Genomic DNA, 16,063 nt, shown 5'->3' with positions numbered 1-16,063 from the left:
CACCAAATCTCACCTAACTCTTTTACTCTTATTTTATTACTCGTCTTAATACTCGTGCCCACAAACAAAGGGAAGAAAATAAAGACTAGATTTCATGCCCGTGCGATGCACGGGAATAAAACAATGTCTCTAATTTCTTGTACTCAAGCTCAGGGCTAGCTCAAATTGAATATATAATGGAAAATATAAAATAAGCGATAGTTTTTTTGCTCAATAAAATAAGAATAGGTAGTATTAAATTGATTGGTTTTAATTTATATGAACTAAAACGGTTTTAAATTAAAATTCTCTAAAATACAAAAAAAACTATGAACCTAAAAAGCATCATGCAAGATTGTAAATACGATTACGGTACGATGTGTCACCTAACACTATAACTTGTGGTTATTTTTTATATGAAATGTCAGTGAATGGTAAATCTGATTTTGTACTCCACCTCGTTTATTCGACTTATTTTGTTACGATCTGATAAATGGTTACGACTCCTTAGAATTTTTTTTTCTTAGTAATCTAGTGGTTAAAATTTGGGTGAAATTTTTATGGGTCTTAAGTGAAAAGGCTTATAATATACAGGAGGATGATATAACGCAACCTTCTATATACGAGGTATATTGCTAATAATGCTTCTGTTTTAATCACAGCCAAAGTCTAATACCTTGACTTTTGTCTTTTTCTTTAATAAAGCTAAAACTCTACCCGGTATTTATATGCTTCCATAATTCTGTTACGTATACAATTTACACAATTTATGCCAATTTAAACTTCTACTTTCAAATATTTAAATCATATTAAAAATAAACATACAAATGTTTGGCAAAACCAAATATGGTGAAACAGATCGTTAATTAAAAAATACTCCCTCTATCTCTTATTGTTCTACCCATTTGCTTTATACACGGTCTTCTAGACGGTACTTTGACCATCGTTTTATCCACTTATATATATTTTTCTGGGGATGAAAATAAATTTTTTTGAAAGAGTTTTTTTATAACAAAGTTAAGTATGTAAATATAATGTTATGAAATATTATATTATACGGAGTATACTTTATTAATGGTCAAAGTTTCTAAAAGTTGATCTCTAAAAAGGTAAATGGGTAGCCTTCATAACCTTAACTTTCAAGATTTTTTTTCCATCTAGGACCTCAACATCTATATTATACAAGTAATGACTCACTAATTTCTGTCATCTTACCGTTAATTTGCTTGACTGAAGAAAAAAGGTACTAAAAACTTCCAGGATTTTATCACCATTTTTTCTTCATTGTATGCTTCTGCGAGTCTATCTGTGACACCCCCATATACCGAGGAGCCTTAACCAGACCTTCCTTAGCATATAAGGGCATCACCATCTCGGTTACCCGAGGTAAGTAATCATCAAAAGTCGATAGAAGAACAATTACAGTTATTTTACAAGTGTTACAGCCAAACTACTAAATAAAAATACAATTCATCAACTATATACTACTTCTGCCATAACTCGTGAGTCGTGAGTAGGGCTGAGCAAAACCGGTTAATCGCTCCGGTTTTGCAAACCGGTTTTAAAATTTGTCTTTTTTCCTAAACCGAATTCGCTCCGGATTAATCCGGTTAACCGGTTTTTTTTTTTTTTGAGTTTAAGGGTACTACACTATTATATGTGTTTTTCAAAGAAATACCAAACTAACCCAAAATACTGTTAGAGAGAGAAAATCTTAGAGAGAGAGAAAATCTTAGAATAATCTTTGAAAATGTCCCAACCTTCGGCCGGCCTCCCGCCGGAACCAACTCCGTCTTCTCCACCCTCGGTGTTGGTGCAGACGGTTAATGTACCATATACTACAACCGTACACCCTAACTCCACATCGCAAAAGAATTCAAAGCGCAAGACGATGCATTTAGGAGAATTTTTATCGTCACCTTCGTCAAACCCTAATGCGCCTGGTGGTAGCATCCACACCGGAGTACATCTACCAGCAACAGGAGCGGGTTCGCCCAATCAAAATGCCATCCCATCGTTTAAGGAAATGGTTCAGGGAGCCTCCTTTGGGGATTGCAGAGTCCCCGAACCTTATTCAGAAGAATTCGAGTCAGATTCGGAGGATGATTTAGACTTCGACATTGAGGATGAAGGTGAAGATTCATGCCCCAGAATTTGCCTTACTAAAGAAGAGAAGATGATGCTACGCAGACCATGGAGAAACACGCTCATTATTAAAATGTTTGATAAGAAAATTGGTTACCTTGCCCTAATGCGTAAACTCCAAACCAAGTGGGCAATCAAAGGTAAACTTACTCTAACTGATTTAACGGAGAATTATTATGTGGCTCGATTTTCCTCGAAACTAGACTACGAGCACGTTTTAACTCAAGGTTCGTGGATGATTGATGACCATTATTTAACCATTAGAAAATGGGTTCCTAACTTCATTCCAACGGATGATAATATCAAGTATCTAACTGCGTGGATTCTAATACCAAGACTACCAGTTGAATACTTTAATGAGATGTTTCTCAATAAGATAGGATCCAAGGTAGGGAAGGTGATACGTATCGATAAAAATACAGCCTCAGCGGAAAGAGGCCAATTCACTCGGTTAAGCGTGGAAGTTGATATATCAAAGCCTTTATTATCAAAGTTTCGTTTAAACGGAAAAGTATACTGCATCCAATACGAAGGTTTACGAATGATCTGCTTTCATTGTGGAAAATTAGGTCACGAAATGGACAATTGTCCAGGTCTGAAAATTCCAAATGCAGAGGACAGGGACGGAGGAACAGAGGAGAATTCGGAGAGTTTGCCTCGTGATGTTATTAATCCAGTCATGATGCCTCTACGACCCGAGGAGCGGGATGATTACGGGGATTGGATGATGGTTAAGAAACCTCCAAGACGGAAGTCGAGTCCTCGAACAGAGACCGTACAACCACAACCTGCCAAATCTATTTTCAATCTCGGGAATAATTCTAAGGAGGGTAGTACGAGATTTGATATATTACAAAATCTTACGGAATCAACTACAAATCATTCTCAGTCCGTTGGAGCAGCTAGCAACAATCCTACTGCTAATCGAAATCCCACAAGTTTAGCAACTAATCCTAGTTTCCATAATAAAAACAAGAATATTACCTTTACATCACAAAACAATCAAACAAAAAAATCAACCAAATATATACCAAAATCCAAAAAATCACAAAATATTCCCTCTACCATTCCAAAAAACTCAAACCTAATCTTGACCGATATTACCAACTTCACGTCTACAAGTAGCAATTGTGTCTCCAACCCATGCTCAAACACCCCTGCCTCTCAAAATCACAACATAGCTACAGTTACAATCGAACAAACAGAAGCAAATAAAGAAAATCATGGACACTCCACCCTACATATCCTACCTCTTTCACCCTCTTCCCCAACCCAGATGCCTATCCCAATGCCCGGAAGTGGTGATGATCCCGCCAACCCAAACAACGAGAGTACGAACCCAGCCGGAGATGCTCGCTCCTTATATGGCGGTGATGACTTCGGCAAGCCCGATAATGGATGTCAAATTCGAGACAACAATGAACAATCCAACGGAACTGATTCTGGAGCTATCGATACCATGGAGTGTTGATAGCATTCTCAAACTCGTAAGCAGAGCCTATCTAACATCGTTACCTTATTTACCTGATTTTATGAATACACAAATCCCAAATTTGGTTCCAAATTTACCACAAATCTCTTTCTTGGTGTGGAATGTCCAGGGTACGGGTAGTACAAAAAAAATCAATGCGATTAAGGAAGTCACGAAATTATTTAAGCCTACTGTTATTGCTTTAGTTGAAACCCATATGAACAACGAACATGCTATCAAACTGGGGAATATCATCGGTTACAGTGGACAAGCCCGAGTGAACGCTCAAGGTTACAGTGGGGGCATATGGTTGTACTGGAAACCTGATATAGTTACTGTTTCGACAGTGGCAGAGCACCAACAGTACATTACTATTGAAATAGCGAGAACAGGGGAAGTACCGTGGTTCTTTTCGGCTGTTTACGCAAGCCCGGATCCGACGAATAGGAAGGAGCTCTGGGTCGAATTACAAAATTTTGCTAAAGCTAATAATCACCCTTGGCTCTTAGCGGGAGACTTTAACGAAACCCGATCTCTAAGTGAAAGGCACGGAGGGGATGCCAACATGGCCCGTAGGTGCGACAACTTTAATAATTGGATTGACAATTGCGACCTTATCGAGCTCGCTTTCTCAGGCGCGACACATACTTGGGCTAGAGGTAACTCTGTTGAGACACGTCAGAGTGCAAGATTGGATCGTGCCCTTTGTAATGCTAGCTGGAGTACTATTCATGAAGACGCATTAGTGAAACATTTGCCGGCTTTTCAATCGGATCACTGTCCCCTTCTTATATCACCTAATGGATTCGCACCACTATCTACTATTAATAGACCCTTCCGATTCCAAGCCTGCTGGATGAAGCATGAGAATTTTACGGAGTTTGTAGAGGAAAGCTGGCCGGAGGAGGGAATATTTCCTCAAAAACTGTCGACATTGGCTTCGAAACTGAAGAATTGGAATGAACAAATTTTTGGTAATATTTTTCGTAAAAAGAAGGAGTTGATGGCGAGAATTGGTGGTTGTCAGAGAGAGCTATCGCTGCGAAGAGTTCCGTATCTTATTAAACTAGAAGCTAAATTACGGAGGGAGCTAGACGAAGTAATGGAGCAGGAGGAATTATTGTGGTATCAAAAATCAAGACTCGAATTTATTAAAGACGGGGATCGTAACACTTCCTATTTTCATGTGAGTACTTTAGTCCGAAGGTGGAAGAATAAAATAACTTCACTAAAAAACAGTGAAGGGGAATGGACTGAGGATGCCGAGGAGATTAAAAACACAATAGTCCAATTCTACAAAAACCTATTCACGGAGGATCAAAACGAGCCGGTTGAAGATCGTCTGCCGTGGGACCTATTTCAGGCATTTAGCAATAAAGATTGGGATTGGTTGTCCCGGCCTTATAGCATCGCGGAAATTGAGAGCGTAGTTCACAATATGGGTTCGTTAAAAGCACCTGGGCCAGACGGCTTTCAAGCTCTCTTTTATCAGAAAAATTGGAGCCTAATTTCGCAATCCTTGTGTGAGATGGTGCTCAAAGCCCTTGAGGGTAAAGGCTTTCCGGAAGGTCTTAACGATACACATCTTGTTCTTATCCCTAAGGTAACGAGTCCCGAAACTATATCTCAATTCAGGCCTATTGGTTTATGTAATGTCTCCTATAAAATTATTAGCAAAATCCTGGCCAATCGAATTAAAAAAGTTCTACCCCATTTAATATCTGAAACTCAAAGCGGGTTCGTTCCGGGCAGACAAATTACCGATAATATAGTGGTGTTCCAGGAGGCTATCCACTCTATGCGAAAAAAGACGGGCCAAACTGGGTTCATGGCTATAAAAATAGACCTTGAAAAAGCTTATGATCGGCTACGATGGTCTTTCATTAGGGATACCTTACAAGACATGCAATTCCCGATTCTTATAGTGGACGTCATTATGGAATGTGTGACCTCTACTCGGCTACAAGTTCTATGGAACGGAGAAGCGACTGAACAATTCATTCCGACTAGAGGGGTTCGGCAAGGAGACCCTCTTTCATCCTACCTGTTTGTAATGTGTCTTGAAAAATTACAGCAAGCAATAGATGTCGAAGTCTGCAACAAAAATTGGCGGCCAATCACATTAGGTCGAAATGGACCCTCGATAACTAATTTGTTTTTCGCGGATGATATGGTTATTTTTGCTGAAGCCACAGAAGAACAAGCATTAGTTATTCGTCATGTGATAGATAATTTTTGTTCGGTCTCTGGGGAAAAAGTCAGTGCACCGAAGTCACGAGTGTTCTTTTCGAAAAACACAGATCCCACCACGAGACAAGCAGTCGGTCAAGCTTTGGGTTTTGAGGAAACAGATGACCTTGGAACCTACCTCGGCATGCCTACTATAAATGGAAGAGTTACCCGACATACATTTGCACATCTGGAAGAAAAAATTCATAAGCGTTTGTCCGGGTGGGCCACGAAAAGACTTTCTCTTGCAGGAAGAGAGACCTTAGTTAAATCTACTTTAACTACTTTAGCCAATTATAGTATGCAGACGGCTAAGATCCTACGGACACTCTGCGATAATATTGATAGGAAAACTCGACGCTTCCTATGGGGTGGTACAGAAGATAAAAAAACTATCCATTTGGTCAGCTGGGAAACACTTCAAAAACCGAAGTCTCGAGGAGGGCTCGGTATTACTTCAGCACGGCAGGCTAATGCTGCCTTTCTTACGAAGCTTGGATGGAGGGTTATTTCGGAACCTCATAGCTTATGGTCTCGAGTTTTACGGGCTAAGTATTGCAAAAATAGGTGTGACATTGACATATTCCAACCGAAAGCAGGTATGTCAAATGTATGGGCTGGTATCTCATCGCAAGCTAAAACTATTGTCAAAGGAACGGCTACAGCTGTAGGTAATGGCCGTCGTACTCTTTTTTGGGACCATGCTTGGGTAGATGGCATATGCTTAGCTGATCATATTATTTCTCCTATTCCCGAATCTAGCTTGTCCTCAACAGTTAGCGATATGTGGATCGAAAATCACGGATGGAATTGGGACCTATTCTCTAATTACTTGCCCGAAGCTATTCTTCAAAAAATTGCCTCAGTTTCGCTTGTCCCTGACCCAGACCAAGAAGATACACTCTATTGGCGTGGAACGACTTCTGGTAAATTTTCTATTAGCTCAGCACTCGGTTACCTCCGAGAATCGGACCTTGTTATTCCATCCGAAACCTCGTGCTGGAAGACAATATGGAAATTACCCGCTCAACAACGACTCAAAATGTTTTTATGGCTGGCTGCTCACGACAGGGTTATGGTTAATGTAAATCGGGTTAAAAGAAATTTGAGCGATAATCCTATCTGTCCGAGATGCGAAAGTGCGGAAGAGACTACTGAACATTTACTTCGAAGCTGCCAAGTCTCTCGCTCAATCTGGTCGTTAGTTGGTATTGACCACAATAATGCTTTTTTCTACAATTCATCTTTCAATGATTGGCTCCTAAGAAATGCAAGCAATGACGTAGAGGTTAGTGCCCCTGATTGGCCCGTTTATTTTACAGTTACGTGTTGGTGGATATGGCGGTGGCGCAATAATATTGTTTTCGGCCGTGAGAATGAAAATCCTCTACATCTTCATATATTCTTATATCAGCAATTTGAAGTAACTAAAAAGGCTTTTGATAAATTCGACTTCCTAATTCCTACACCACGGTCCCGTCATGTGGAGCTATTGATTCGGTGGTCTCCGCCGCCATACGGATGGGTATTACTCAATACGGATGGTGCTGCTAAGGGGAATCCGGGTCCAGCTGGAGGAGGTGGTATTTTCAGAGACCCGACTGGTAATTTTATCTCAGCTTTCTTCTTATCTTGCGGGAATTGCTCATCCATGAAGGCGGAGCTCTTAGCTTTACTAACTGGTTTGGAGCGAGCTAGGGAACTACGCATCCCAAAGCTCTTAGTGCATATGGATAATTCACCATGTGTGGATATCGTCAATGGAGAACAATTGGTTAGCAATAGCCTAAAATTTACTTCCTCCATTCAACTCCAAACTACCATATTGGTTTTTGCATACTATTCACAAATGAATCTTCAATTGCAATTTTCTCTCAATATATAAGTGAAAATATATTCTTGTGGGATCTTATTTGATTCGTCTTTACGAGTACATTAAAAATATGTAACTTTTATAATTTTTGCATATACGTAGCTAATGATATTTACCGCGCAAAACATGCGTTGACAAACGTGAAAAGTGTACTATGGTAGTTTGGAGTTGAATGGAGGAAGTATTATACAGCTATGTAAGAGCCTTATCAATGATCCCACATGGTCCGTCAAGCTGGAGCATATATACAGAGAAGGAAATAAAGCAGCCGATCTGCTCGCCAATCGAGGAATAGAGTCTAGCATTACTCCTACTTATTTAGATACCCCTTTTGATAATCTTCGTACCATTCTTAGAGATGATGTTTTCGGAGTTACTACTCCTCGCTTTGTAACAGATAATTAATTTTCGGGGCCTAGCCCCTCTTGAGCACCAAAAAAAAAAAAAAAAAAATATGTGTTTTTCAAAAACCTAGTGAATTCGAAAAAACACCGGAAAATCTTAGAAAAACCCAAAATTGATTATGTCAAATTTGCTGCTCCTCTAATTGACTGATGGCTCTTCTAAGGTATTAAGAAAAGCGACTCAATTCCCGTTTTACTAACCCTAATTACTCGATTACGGCTAATTATAGATCAAGAAATCAACGAATTCGTTCAAGAAATCAAGAAATACACCGAATATTGATGGACATCTGACTCTTCACTGTAAGTATCCAAATTTTGTTTTTGCATTATACCCTTGGCTACTGATATTGATGTTGTAGTTAAATACACAAATTCTTGTTTAAGACGGCCTTACCCAAGAATTTTGTAAAACGTATCCTTCTGAGAACTACCTTTATTATTTATGGATCATTTTCTTGTTATTGATCAGGGGCGTCTCAAAATAAATGGAGGTCCTATGCTAAACGGAAAAATGAGGCCCCAAATATAATGCACCAGTGTATTTTACTTTAAAAGTTTGGATTAAATCCTATTAGTAAAACTCGTAAATTTGATCACCAAAACCGGAGGCCTAGTTTGTGCTCATGGCTGAATATGTCCTTAGACGCCCCCGAGTTGAATCCGTTTTACACAATATTATTGTAAAACCGCCTATCTTTAAACTAGCTTAGATTGCAGTAGTGAATTTCAGGCAGGCTGGTAGTTAGGTTAGATTAGCATAATTCATGTCAACAGCAGAAATATAGACAATTATTAAGAGTCAATTTTAACAAGATTTGGAATTTTGCAAAATAATGAATAATTTCATATGCCTGCACATGAATGGAACAAGAATTTTGAACGCGCTTCGGCAATTATAATACACAACATGATCAATTACAATAATCATCACTCATTATCATCATTATAATACAATTTACAATATTAACTTGGTCATACATTTTTTTATTTTATGGGAGCATATGAATTTGGTCATACTCATACCTCTATACAACAACTCTTCATTTTTAGACCTGATCAAAACATTTTTCTGTATCCCGAAAATCCCAATCTAAATGTATCAGCATAACCAAATATTGTTTTCTTGTATAATTTCCATCATTTTACTGGTATTCAACAATTTGATTCATCCATCGTCGTCTGCAGTTGTAGACGAAAAATATGCAAGTTGTGCTCCTCTTAGCTCAACTTGCGGCCCATCCCTAAACATCACGTATCCTTTCTATGATGCTGCTCGCTCCAATTACTGTGGTTATCCGGGTTTTGCTGTTGAATGTCAAGGCAATTCTCTAACCATTGAGATTGAGAAACAAAGATACAATGTACTTGATATCAATTATAATTCCCAAATCTTCATTGTTTCTAAACTAGAATTTTCTCAAGGACCTTGTCCTACAAACAAATCCGAGTTGACCAACTCAAACTTGGATTTAACCCTTTTCAACTTCACATCTAGTTCCGAAAATGCAACCCTCTTTTATAAATGTCAAAGAAAACAAGGTGAAATTGCGCCATTTAGTTTTCAATGTCCGCTAGATGGGTATCTCGAAATAACCTCTACCGTGTTCACCAGCGACCTCAACTTTCTCGTCATAGATGAGACATGGAAGGCTAAGGTTAGTAAACTATGTGATATCGCAGTAGATATTCCTGTCTTTAAGACTGCAGCAGCGGATCTAGAGAACGGTAAAGCAACTGTCGTTGGCGTTGTTACTAAAGGTTTTGAGTTGAAATGGACAATTGATGAAAGTCAATGCAAAATTTGCACTGATACTAAAGGAAGATGTGGATTTAATCATACATCGGGCCAACCTCTTTGCTTATGCCAAGGAGGATCGTTAAGTAAGACTTGTTCGGCCTCTAATACTCCTAATAATGCCTTGCAAGGTGCTCCTCCTCCAATTTCTCCAGGTACGTATACTCCAATTAACGATTATGTTTTCTCCGTTCATTTCAATACCTCTAATTAAGTCCGCTCACATAATAATAATAAAAAAAAGTTTGGAGATACAGAGAGAGTATTATTTTTTTTTGTCTTGCATTTTGTTCGATTGTTCTGTTTCATTTTTTCCGTAAGTCTCTTATGGGTGCGTATATAATCACATTGACAATATGGCTCAGAACAGGTGCCAGGTTCGAGTGTTATGGGATTTGAACCTTAGATCTCAAGGTAGTAGATTAACTTATTAACCATTGAGCCACTTGTGTTTATTGTTTATATTTGTACTAGAAAGTATTATAACTTATCATACAAGATCTTATTTATCATTAACTATAACTACATTTATTTTAAATTCAAAATAATACTGTATATTATTTATCAGATTACAAAATAACACCGGATCAATTACTTTTCACTTTTACTTTAGACAACATTAGTTTAAGAGGAAAAAATTGAAAATATTTATTTATCAAATTAATTTTTTTTTTGGGTGCCCCCCTTACTAAAAATTCCTGCGTCTGCCCCTGATGTCACCGTATGCACATTCTGCAACCACATGTTCCATGTTTAACTATTCAACCTATCTTCTGTCATACTCTGTAATTGTTTGCAAATAAAATAAAATTTTATTAATTTAAATCTTAAGAATTTCTTTCACAATGAGTTAATTTAGAAATTCAAAAGTTTTTCATCTAGAGAAAATACATGGGTTGAAAATTGCGTTACTTTGCCATGAATGTTTTAGGAAATTCAAGTTTTTTTTATTCGGAGGAAGAAAAAAACTTGACAGAGACGGTCTTTCAATAAGTTATTGAGATACCAATGTTCCGTACCCTTTTATTTGTATTTCGTAACCCTTTTGTTGCTGATCATGACAGACATAGTAATTTCATACCTATTTACATAATAAATGTACTCATTTTATCTTTAATCATAATTTGTACCTATTTTATTACCTTTAGTACCACTTTTTCTTAAAATTTTAAACTAGTCTCTCAATAAACTTATTGAGACCTACTCGATACATAGATTGTAGGTCCTATGTATAACATTAGAAAATGTAAGTGATTACTTTTTTTCAAAATTAAGAGAAAACATACCCGTAATTCTGAATTCTGACCCATTTTCAATAAAAAAAATTGTATTTTTTTTAATGAAAATAGATTACAAACATTATCTTATGATTGCCTTAGTATAGTCGCAATTATATAGGTAAGGGAATCATAAGATAATGTTTTGAAAATATTATCTTATGACTGCCTTAGTATTCTGAATTCAGAATACTAAGGCAATCATAAGATAACTCAGTATAGTCGCACTTGTTGCACCTGTGTCAAAGACTCAAATACGACCTTGCTCCCTAAAATAAGGTAAATAAGGTACCCGCAATTTTATAGTCGAATATCTCCAAGGTCCAAACTGAGAACAACACTTCTCTACGGATTTCGCAAATTGCTAGGTAAGGGAACGTCAGATGTATGTCGACTCGATTTATTACCTATGAAGTAAGGCCCTTTTCATTTTTTTAAAAAAAAATTGTGGAATGTGTCTGTTCCAACATCCAACTAAGCTTCTGAGATTCCCGTTGACTTGATGCCACTGTGCATGATATCAAGTAAGACCACAGTTGTAGTTAGCCGGCCCATTGTCGTTCCTTTCCTGCATCAGCTTGATTCCGACTGAGGAACCGACAATGTCTCCCAATTCCCAAATAGTTTAAGTACATTATCTATCTGGCTTGTCCTAACTCCTACGTACTACTACGTATATTTTAATATTAGACGAGCACAATAATGAAATACAGAGTACTCCGTATTACAAAATTAAATACTGCAATTTCGTATATTTCATTTGAACAATTTGATTGTGCATCTAGCTATAACTAGCGCTTGAGCCTTGTATGATTTAATTATGTCTTCTGTTTACTGTTGTAGATCAAATAACTCCGACCAAGAAGACTACTTCTACTGGTAACTTCTTAATTATTCTATAAATGCAACAAATTAAATACCGTATTTCTTATAACTCATATAAACACTACAATCAATTTGTATTCATAACATAAAAATTCATTTGTAGGAATTGCGGGAATTACAGCAGCAGCTAGCGGTCTCTTTCTTTTAAGCATGTTAGGTGTCGGCTTGTATTTATATAAAAAACATAGAAAGAAACGATCCTCCTTGGGTGGTTTTGGGTCCGACAAAATATTGCCGAGGACACTAGATGCAAATGTAAGTACCTATTTTGGTGTCCAGCTCTTAAGTTACGCTGCGCTTGAAGAGGCAACTGAGTACTTTAATCCTGCTAAGGAGCTCGGAGCTGGCGGGTATGGCACCGTTTACCATGGTAAGTATATGGTTTAGTAATCAAATTCGACTTATAATTTTCAAACTACAAATAATTATAAATAGATTAATTGTTAATAATCTCATTAATCAAGAAATTATTGGCTATGTCTTAATTAGGTTTTCTTGACGATGGACGTGAGGTAGCTGTGAAACGCTTATTTGAAAACAATAGCAAAAGAGCCGAGCAATTTCTTAATGAGGTCGAGATCCTTGCTAACTTACAACATAAGAACCTTGTAAATCTTTATGGGTGCACGTCTCGTCATAGTAGGGAGCTTCTACTTGTGTATGAGTATGTCCAAAATGGTACAGTTGCGGACCATCTTCATGGTAAAAACGCTAACCTTAACCTTTTACCATGGCCTACAAGGCTAAGTATAGCTACAGAGACAGCTTGTGCATTGGTGTACCTTCACGCTTCCGACATTATCCATCGTGATGTGAAAACACAGAATATCCTTCTTGACAAGAATTTCGCGGTAAAGGTGGCTGATTTTGGATTGTCACGTTTATTTCCCTTGGATGTCACCCACGTTTCAACAGCTCCCCAAGGAACTCCTGGTTATTTGGATCCCGAGTATCATCAATGTTACCAGTTGACAGAGAAAAGTGATGTCTACAGCTTTGGAGTTTTGTTGGCTGAACTTATGTCATCTAAGCCTGCGGTTGACGTCACTAGACGTAGAGCTGACATCAACTTGTGTAACATGTTGATAAGTAAGATACAAAGTAATACCTTGGATGAATTTGTCGATCCATCACTCGGGTTTCAATCAGACTTCAAGGTCAAAACGGAAATTACAGCTTTAGCAGACCTAGCATTTCAGTGCTTGCAAAGTACTCGAGAAATGCGGCCAACAATGGAAGAAGTACTACAAAGGTTGTACAACATTAAGGATCACAAAGACAAAATCGTCGACAGGCCAGAAGAAGTTGACATTTCATCCGATGATGCATTTATATTGAAGGGTGAATACTCACCAGCTTCATCATCCTTGGATGACAGTATGGTAATGTCTCTTAATACCTCATATTCTAGTGTTTGATCGTCATTTGGTTTGTGTTTGAACACAGAGTGTAGTTCGTCAAGCTACGGAAAATGAAAGACGGGTTTTATAATTACTGTTTCATAATTGTATAGATCAACTTACAATTATATACTTTTAAGATTACTTAACAGTATGAATATACTAAGAAGAGGACATCTGATTTGTATACAAAATAATTGATTTTTTTTTTGTTCGATATACGCCTTCCCCGGTGTAATGTTCTGAAATTTAGAAGGATTTTGAAGTATATGTTTACCTTTAATTAAATTATTTGGCACAATTAATATAAAAAGTAAATAGCTGGGAGCATAGGGCAAATGGAGTATTTATTATCTATTCTAGCATATGACACACCGAGAAAAATGTACTACCTCATAGTTAATGATTTTTTGAGTTTTTGTGTATTTGTTTTGAGTTCTATAGAGTATATAAATTACATTTTAGTTTTATGATGTCAAAAGTCAATTTTTTCTGAGTTTATATGTAATTTTTTTGAGTTATAATATGACTTTTTAAGATTAATGTTTAAGTAAATAACTCAAAAACTTTATACTTTTCGGAACATCGTTTCTCACACAGTTTTTTTACCGAGCTCAGTCCGGGTTTGTAGAAGTAATAAACTACGGAGTACTAACATCCAAATTTAGAAATCACTGATAAATCATCATTGATAAGACTTTACAATTATGAATAATTGAATATGTTTCAATTTTAACTTCAATTTGTGATTTACCTACTACGAATCGACGGATCGGAGCATTACTCATCATCACCTTATTACGGTAAACATCTTAACAAATTCTTAACAATTTTTTACTAATCATTAAAAACAACCGTAATATCAAAACAATTTATAAGAACTGACAAGTACAGAACAACTAACTAAATAGTTAAAATTTTATAAGCAACAAGTAATAATAATAATAATAAGAAGAAGAATCACTAGATTTTTTATTTTTTTATTTTGACAGCCGAAAAAGAAGATTCATAATGTTCACTCATAATAGCTAGGCAAACTTCTTCATTTCGGAATAGGAAAACTTAATATTTGTAATTAAATGGCGATATAAAACTAGGCTTGTACGAGGTTACTTTAACAACCATGTCGTTGCCACCCGACACTTGGACGTTCTTGATCCGTTTGGTAATCGGGTCGTATGTTATAAGCTTCAATTCTTCACTTTCAAAAGGAGACCGTACATGATGTACCCAAACTTCTCCGGGTTTTATTCCAACAAGATTCACATACTCGTAGTAATTTTGTATATCCAGTGACGGAATCTTACATAGATACGTCCATGTTTCAGGTTTTCCGTATTCTTTCATCACCCAAATATCGTAAGACAAATTTAAATTCTTTGTATCTTGAAGGACTATACCAAGTTGACGTTGTCCATCTAATGCACCCAACCCGAGTATCCGTTTATGTTTTTCTGCATGACCCGGTGCCTCCATCTCATTAAACGTCTCATTACTCGGGTCAAAGTAAATGATCCGCTTACGATCCCATAGATGGTCAAAATCGTCACAAGCTTTGACCCAATGAGGCACTCCGCATACAACAGTTCCAATTCCTCTGAGTTCCAATGCAGGGTCCTCTGGACTCCAATGAACCGTCTTAGACGTGTTGGTCGTAAAATTAATCAATTCGATACACGAGATATTTTCAAACCCGATCCTGAGCGTACCAATTACTACAAACATGTACTCATCATTATAACTATCATAACAAAACCCAACCGCGTCAGGACTCGTTACCAAACCCGGTTCTCCACTGAAATCCAACCGTTCTTGCGTTACCGGGTTCCACAACATGTAATCAATGTCATAAAAATTAATCCCAACTAACCCGTTGTATGAGCCTAGCACGGAAGGCATCTTCGGCCCGGCATTTTTGCATGAAAGATACTCGAACGGACTTATTGATTCTTCTTTATTAGCACCATTACAACGAATAACATCAACGTCAAAAGTATCTTTCTCATAAACGTAAGTACTTACGATTGCATTGTCGCCAACAACACGATGCTTGTCACGGTCGAACTCGGGATCGTTGATTAACATATGACATTCCTTGTTAATGAGCTTACAAGTTGTCAAGTCTAGTAATGACAACCTGTATAATATTTCTCGTAATATATCTTCGCCCACCATTATTTTTTTATGTTTTATGTGATGATGGATGTTATATATATATATTTATATATATACGGAGTAATATTTGTTGTCGTAATAATTTATGTTTTATGTGATGATCGATGTTGTATATATATATAGAGGGAGTAATATACGTTGTACGTTGTCCTAAATAGGTTCTGATTAGTAATTACCAAATCCAATTTTGCTGATTTCTTTCCTAATTCAACTAAGTGTAGAACTTACCATAATATTTGCAAACTTGAGACGCAAGGTATGTCCTTTTTGTTCAATTCCGAGTGATTTGATTAGTTTCCTACTAAAATTATGGGAATTTCAAAAATTTAGGAAATCGTTAAATTTAATTTTTTTTAACTGTGCAACAGTTTTAAAAAAAATTTAGGAATCACCAAATTTAATATTTTTAAAACTTTACTGGCCTTGC

At 37.0% G+C, this 16,063-nt stretch overlaps 2 protein-coding genes across 2 annotated transcripts; one reads left to right on the top strand and one right to left on the bottom strand.

The window, feature by feature from the left end:
• The first annotated feature begins 9,106 nt into the window (after positions 1-9,106).
• LOC141652048 (LEAF RUST 10 DISEASE-RESISTANCE LOCUS RECEPTOR-LIKE PROTEIN KINASE-like 1.2) lies at positions 9,107-13,563 on the top strand. The gene is made up of 4 exons (XM_074459705.1): positions 9,107-10,054; positions 12,020-12,055; positions 12,165-12,431; positions 12,551-13,563. Exons 1-4 carry the CDS (start codon positions 9,199-9,201, stop codon positions 13,477-13,479), a joined length of 2,088 nt encoding a protein of 695 aa, XP_074315806.1. The 5' UTR covers positions 9,107-9,198; the 3' UTR covers positions 13,480-13,563.
• Positions 13,564-14,523: 960 nt separating this feature from the next.
• Positions 14,524-15,636, bottom strand: LOC141651038 (F-box protein CPR1-like). The gene has a single exon (XM_074458766.1). The coding sequence runs from the start codon at positions 15,634-15,636 to the stop codon at positions 14,524-14,526; it is 1,113 nt and encodes a 370-aa protein (XP_074314867.1).
• Between the last annotated feature and the right edge of the window lie 427 nt (positions 15,637-16,063).

The sequence above is a fragment of the Silene latifolia genome, chromosome 4 (genome assembly GCF_048544455.1).
Source record: "Silene latifolia isolate original U9 population chromosome 4, ASM4854445v1, whole genome shotgun sequence".
NCBI classification, from domain to species: Eukaryota; Viridiplantae; Streptophyta; class Magnoliopsida; order Caryophyllales; family Caryophyllaceae; genus Silene; species Silene latifolia.
Note: the sequence above shows the minus strand (reverse complement) of the source record. Positions and strands in the feature narration are given on the sequence as shown.

What these genes read in the sequence shown, in the direction of transcription:
- LOC141652048 (XM_074459705.1), top strand. Translation starts at nt 9,199, where the DNA reads ATGTATCAGCATAACCAAATATTGTTTTCTTGTATAATTTCCATCATT. An exon ending in TCCTCCTCCAATTTCTCCAG is followed by an intron (nt 10,055 to 12,019) that starts GTACGTATACTC and finishes TTACTGTTGTAG; the next exon opens with ATCAAATAACTCCGACCAAG. An exon ending in CAAGAAGACTACTTCTACTG is followed by an intron (nt 12,056 to 12,164) that starts GTAACTTCTTAA and finishes ATTCATTTGTAG; the next exon opens with GAATTGCGGGAATTACAGCA.
- LOC141651038 (XM_074458766.1), bottom strand. Translation starts at nt 15,636, where the DNA reads ATGGTGGGCGAAGATATATTACGAGAAATATTATACAGGTTGTCATTA.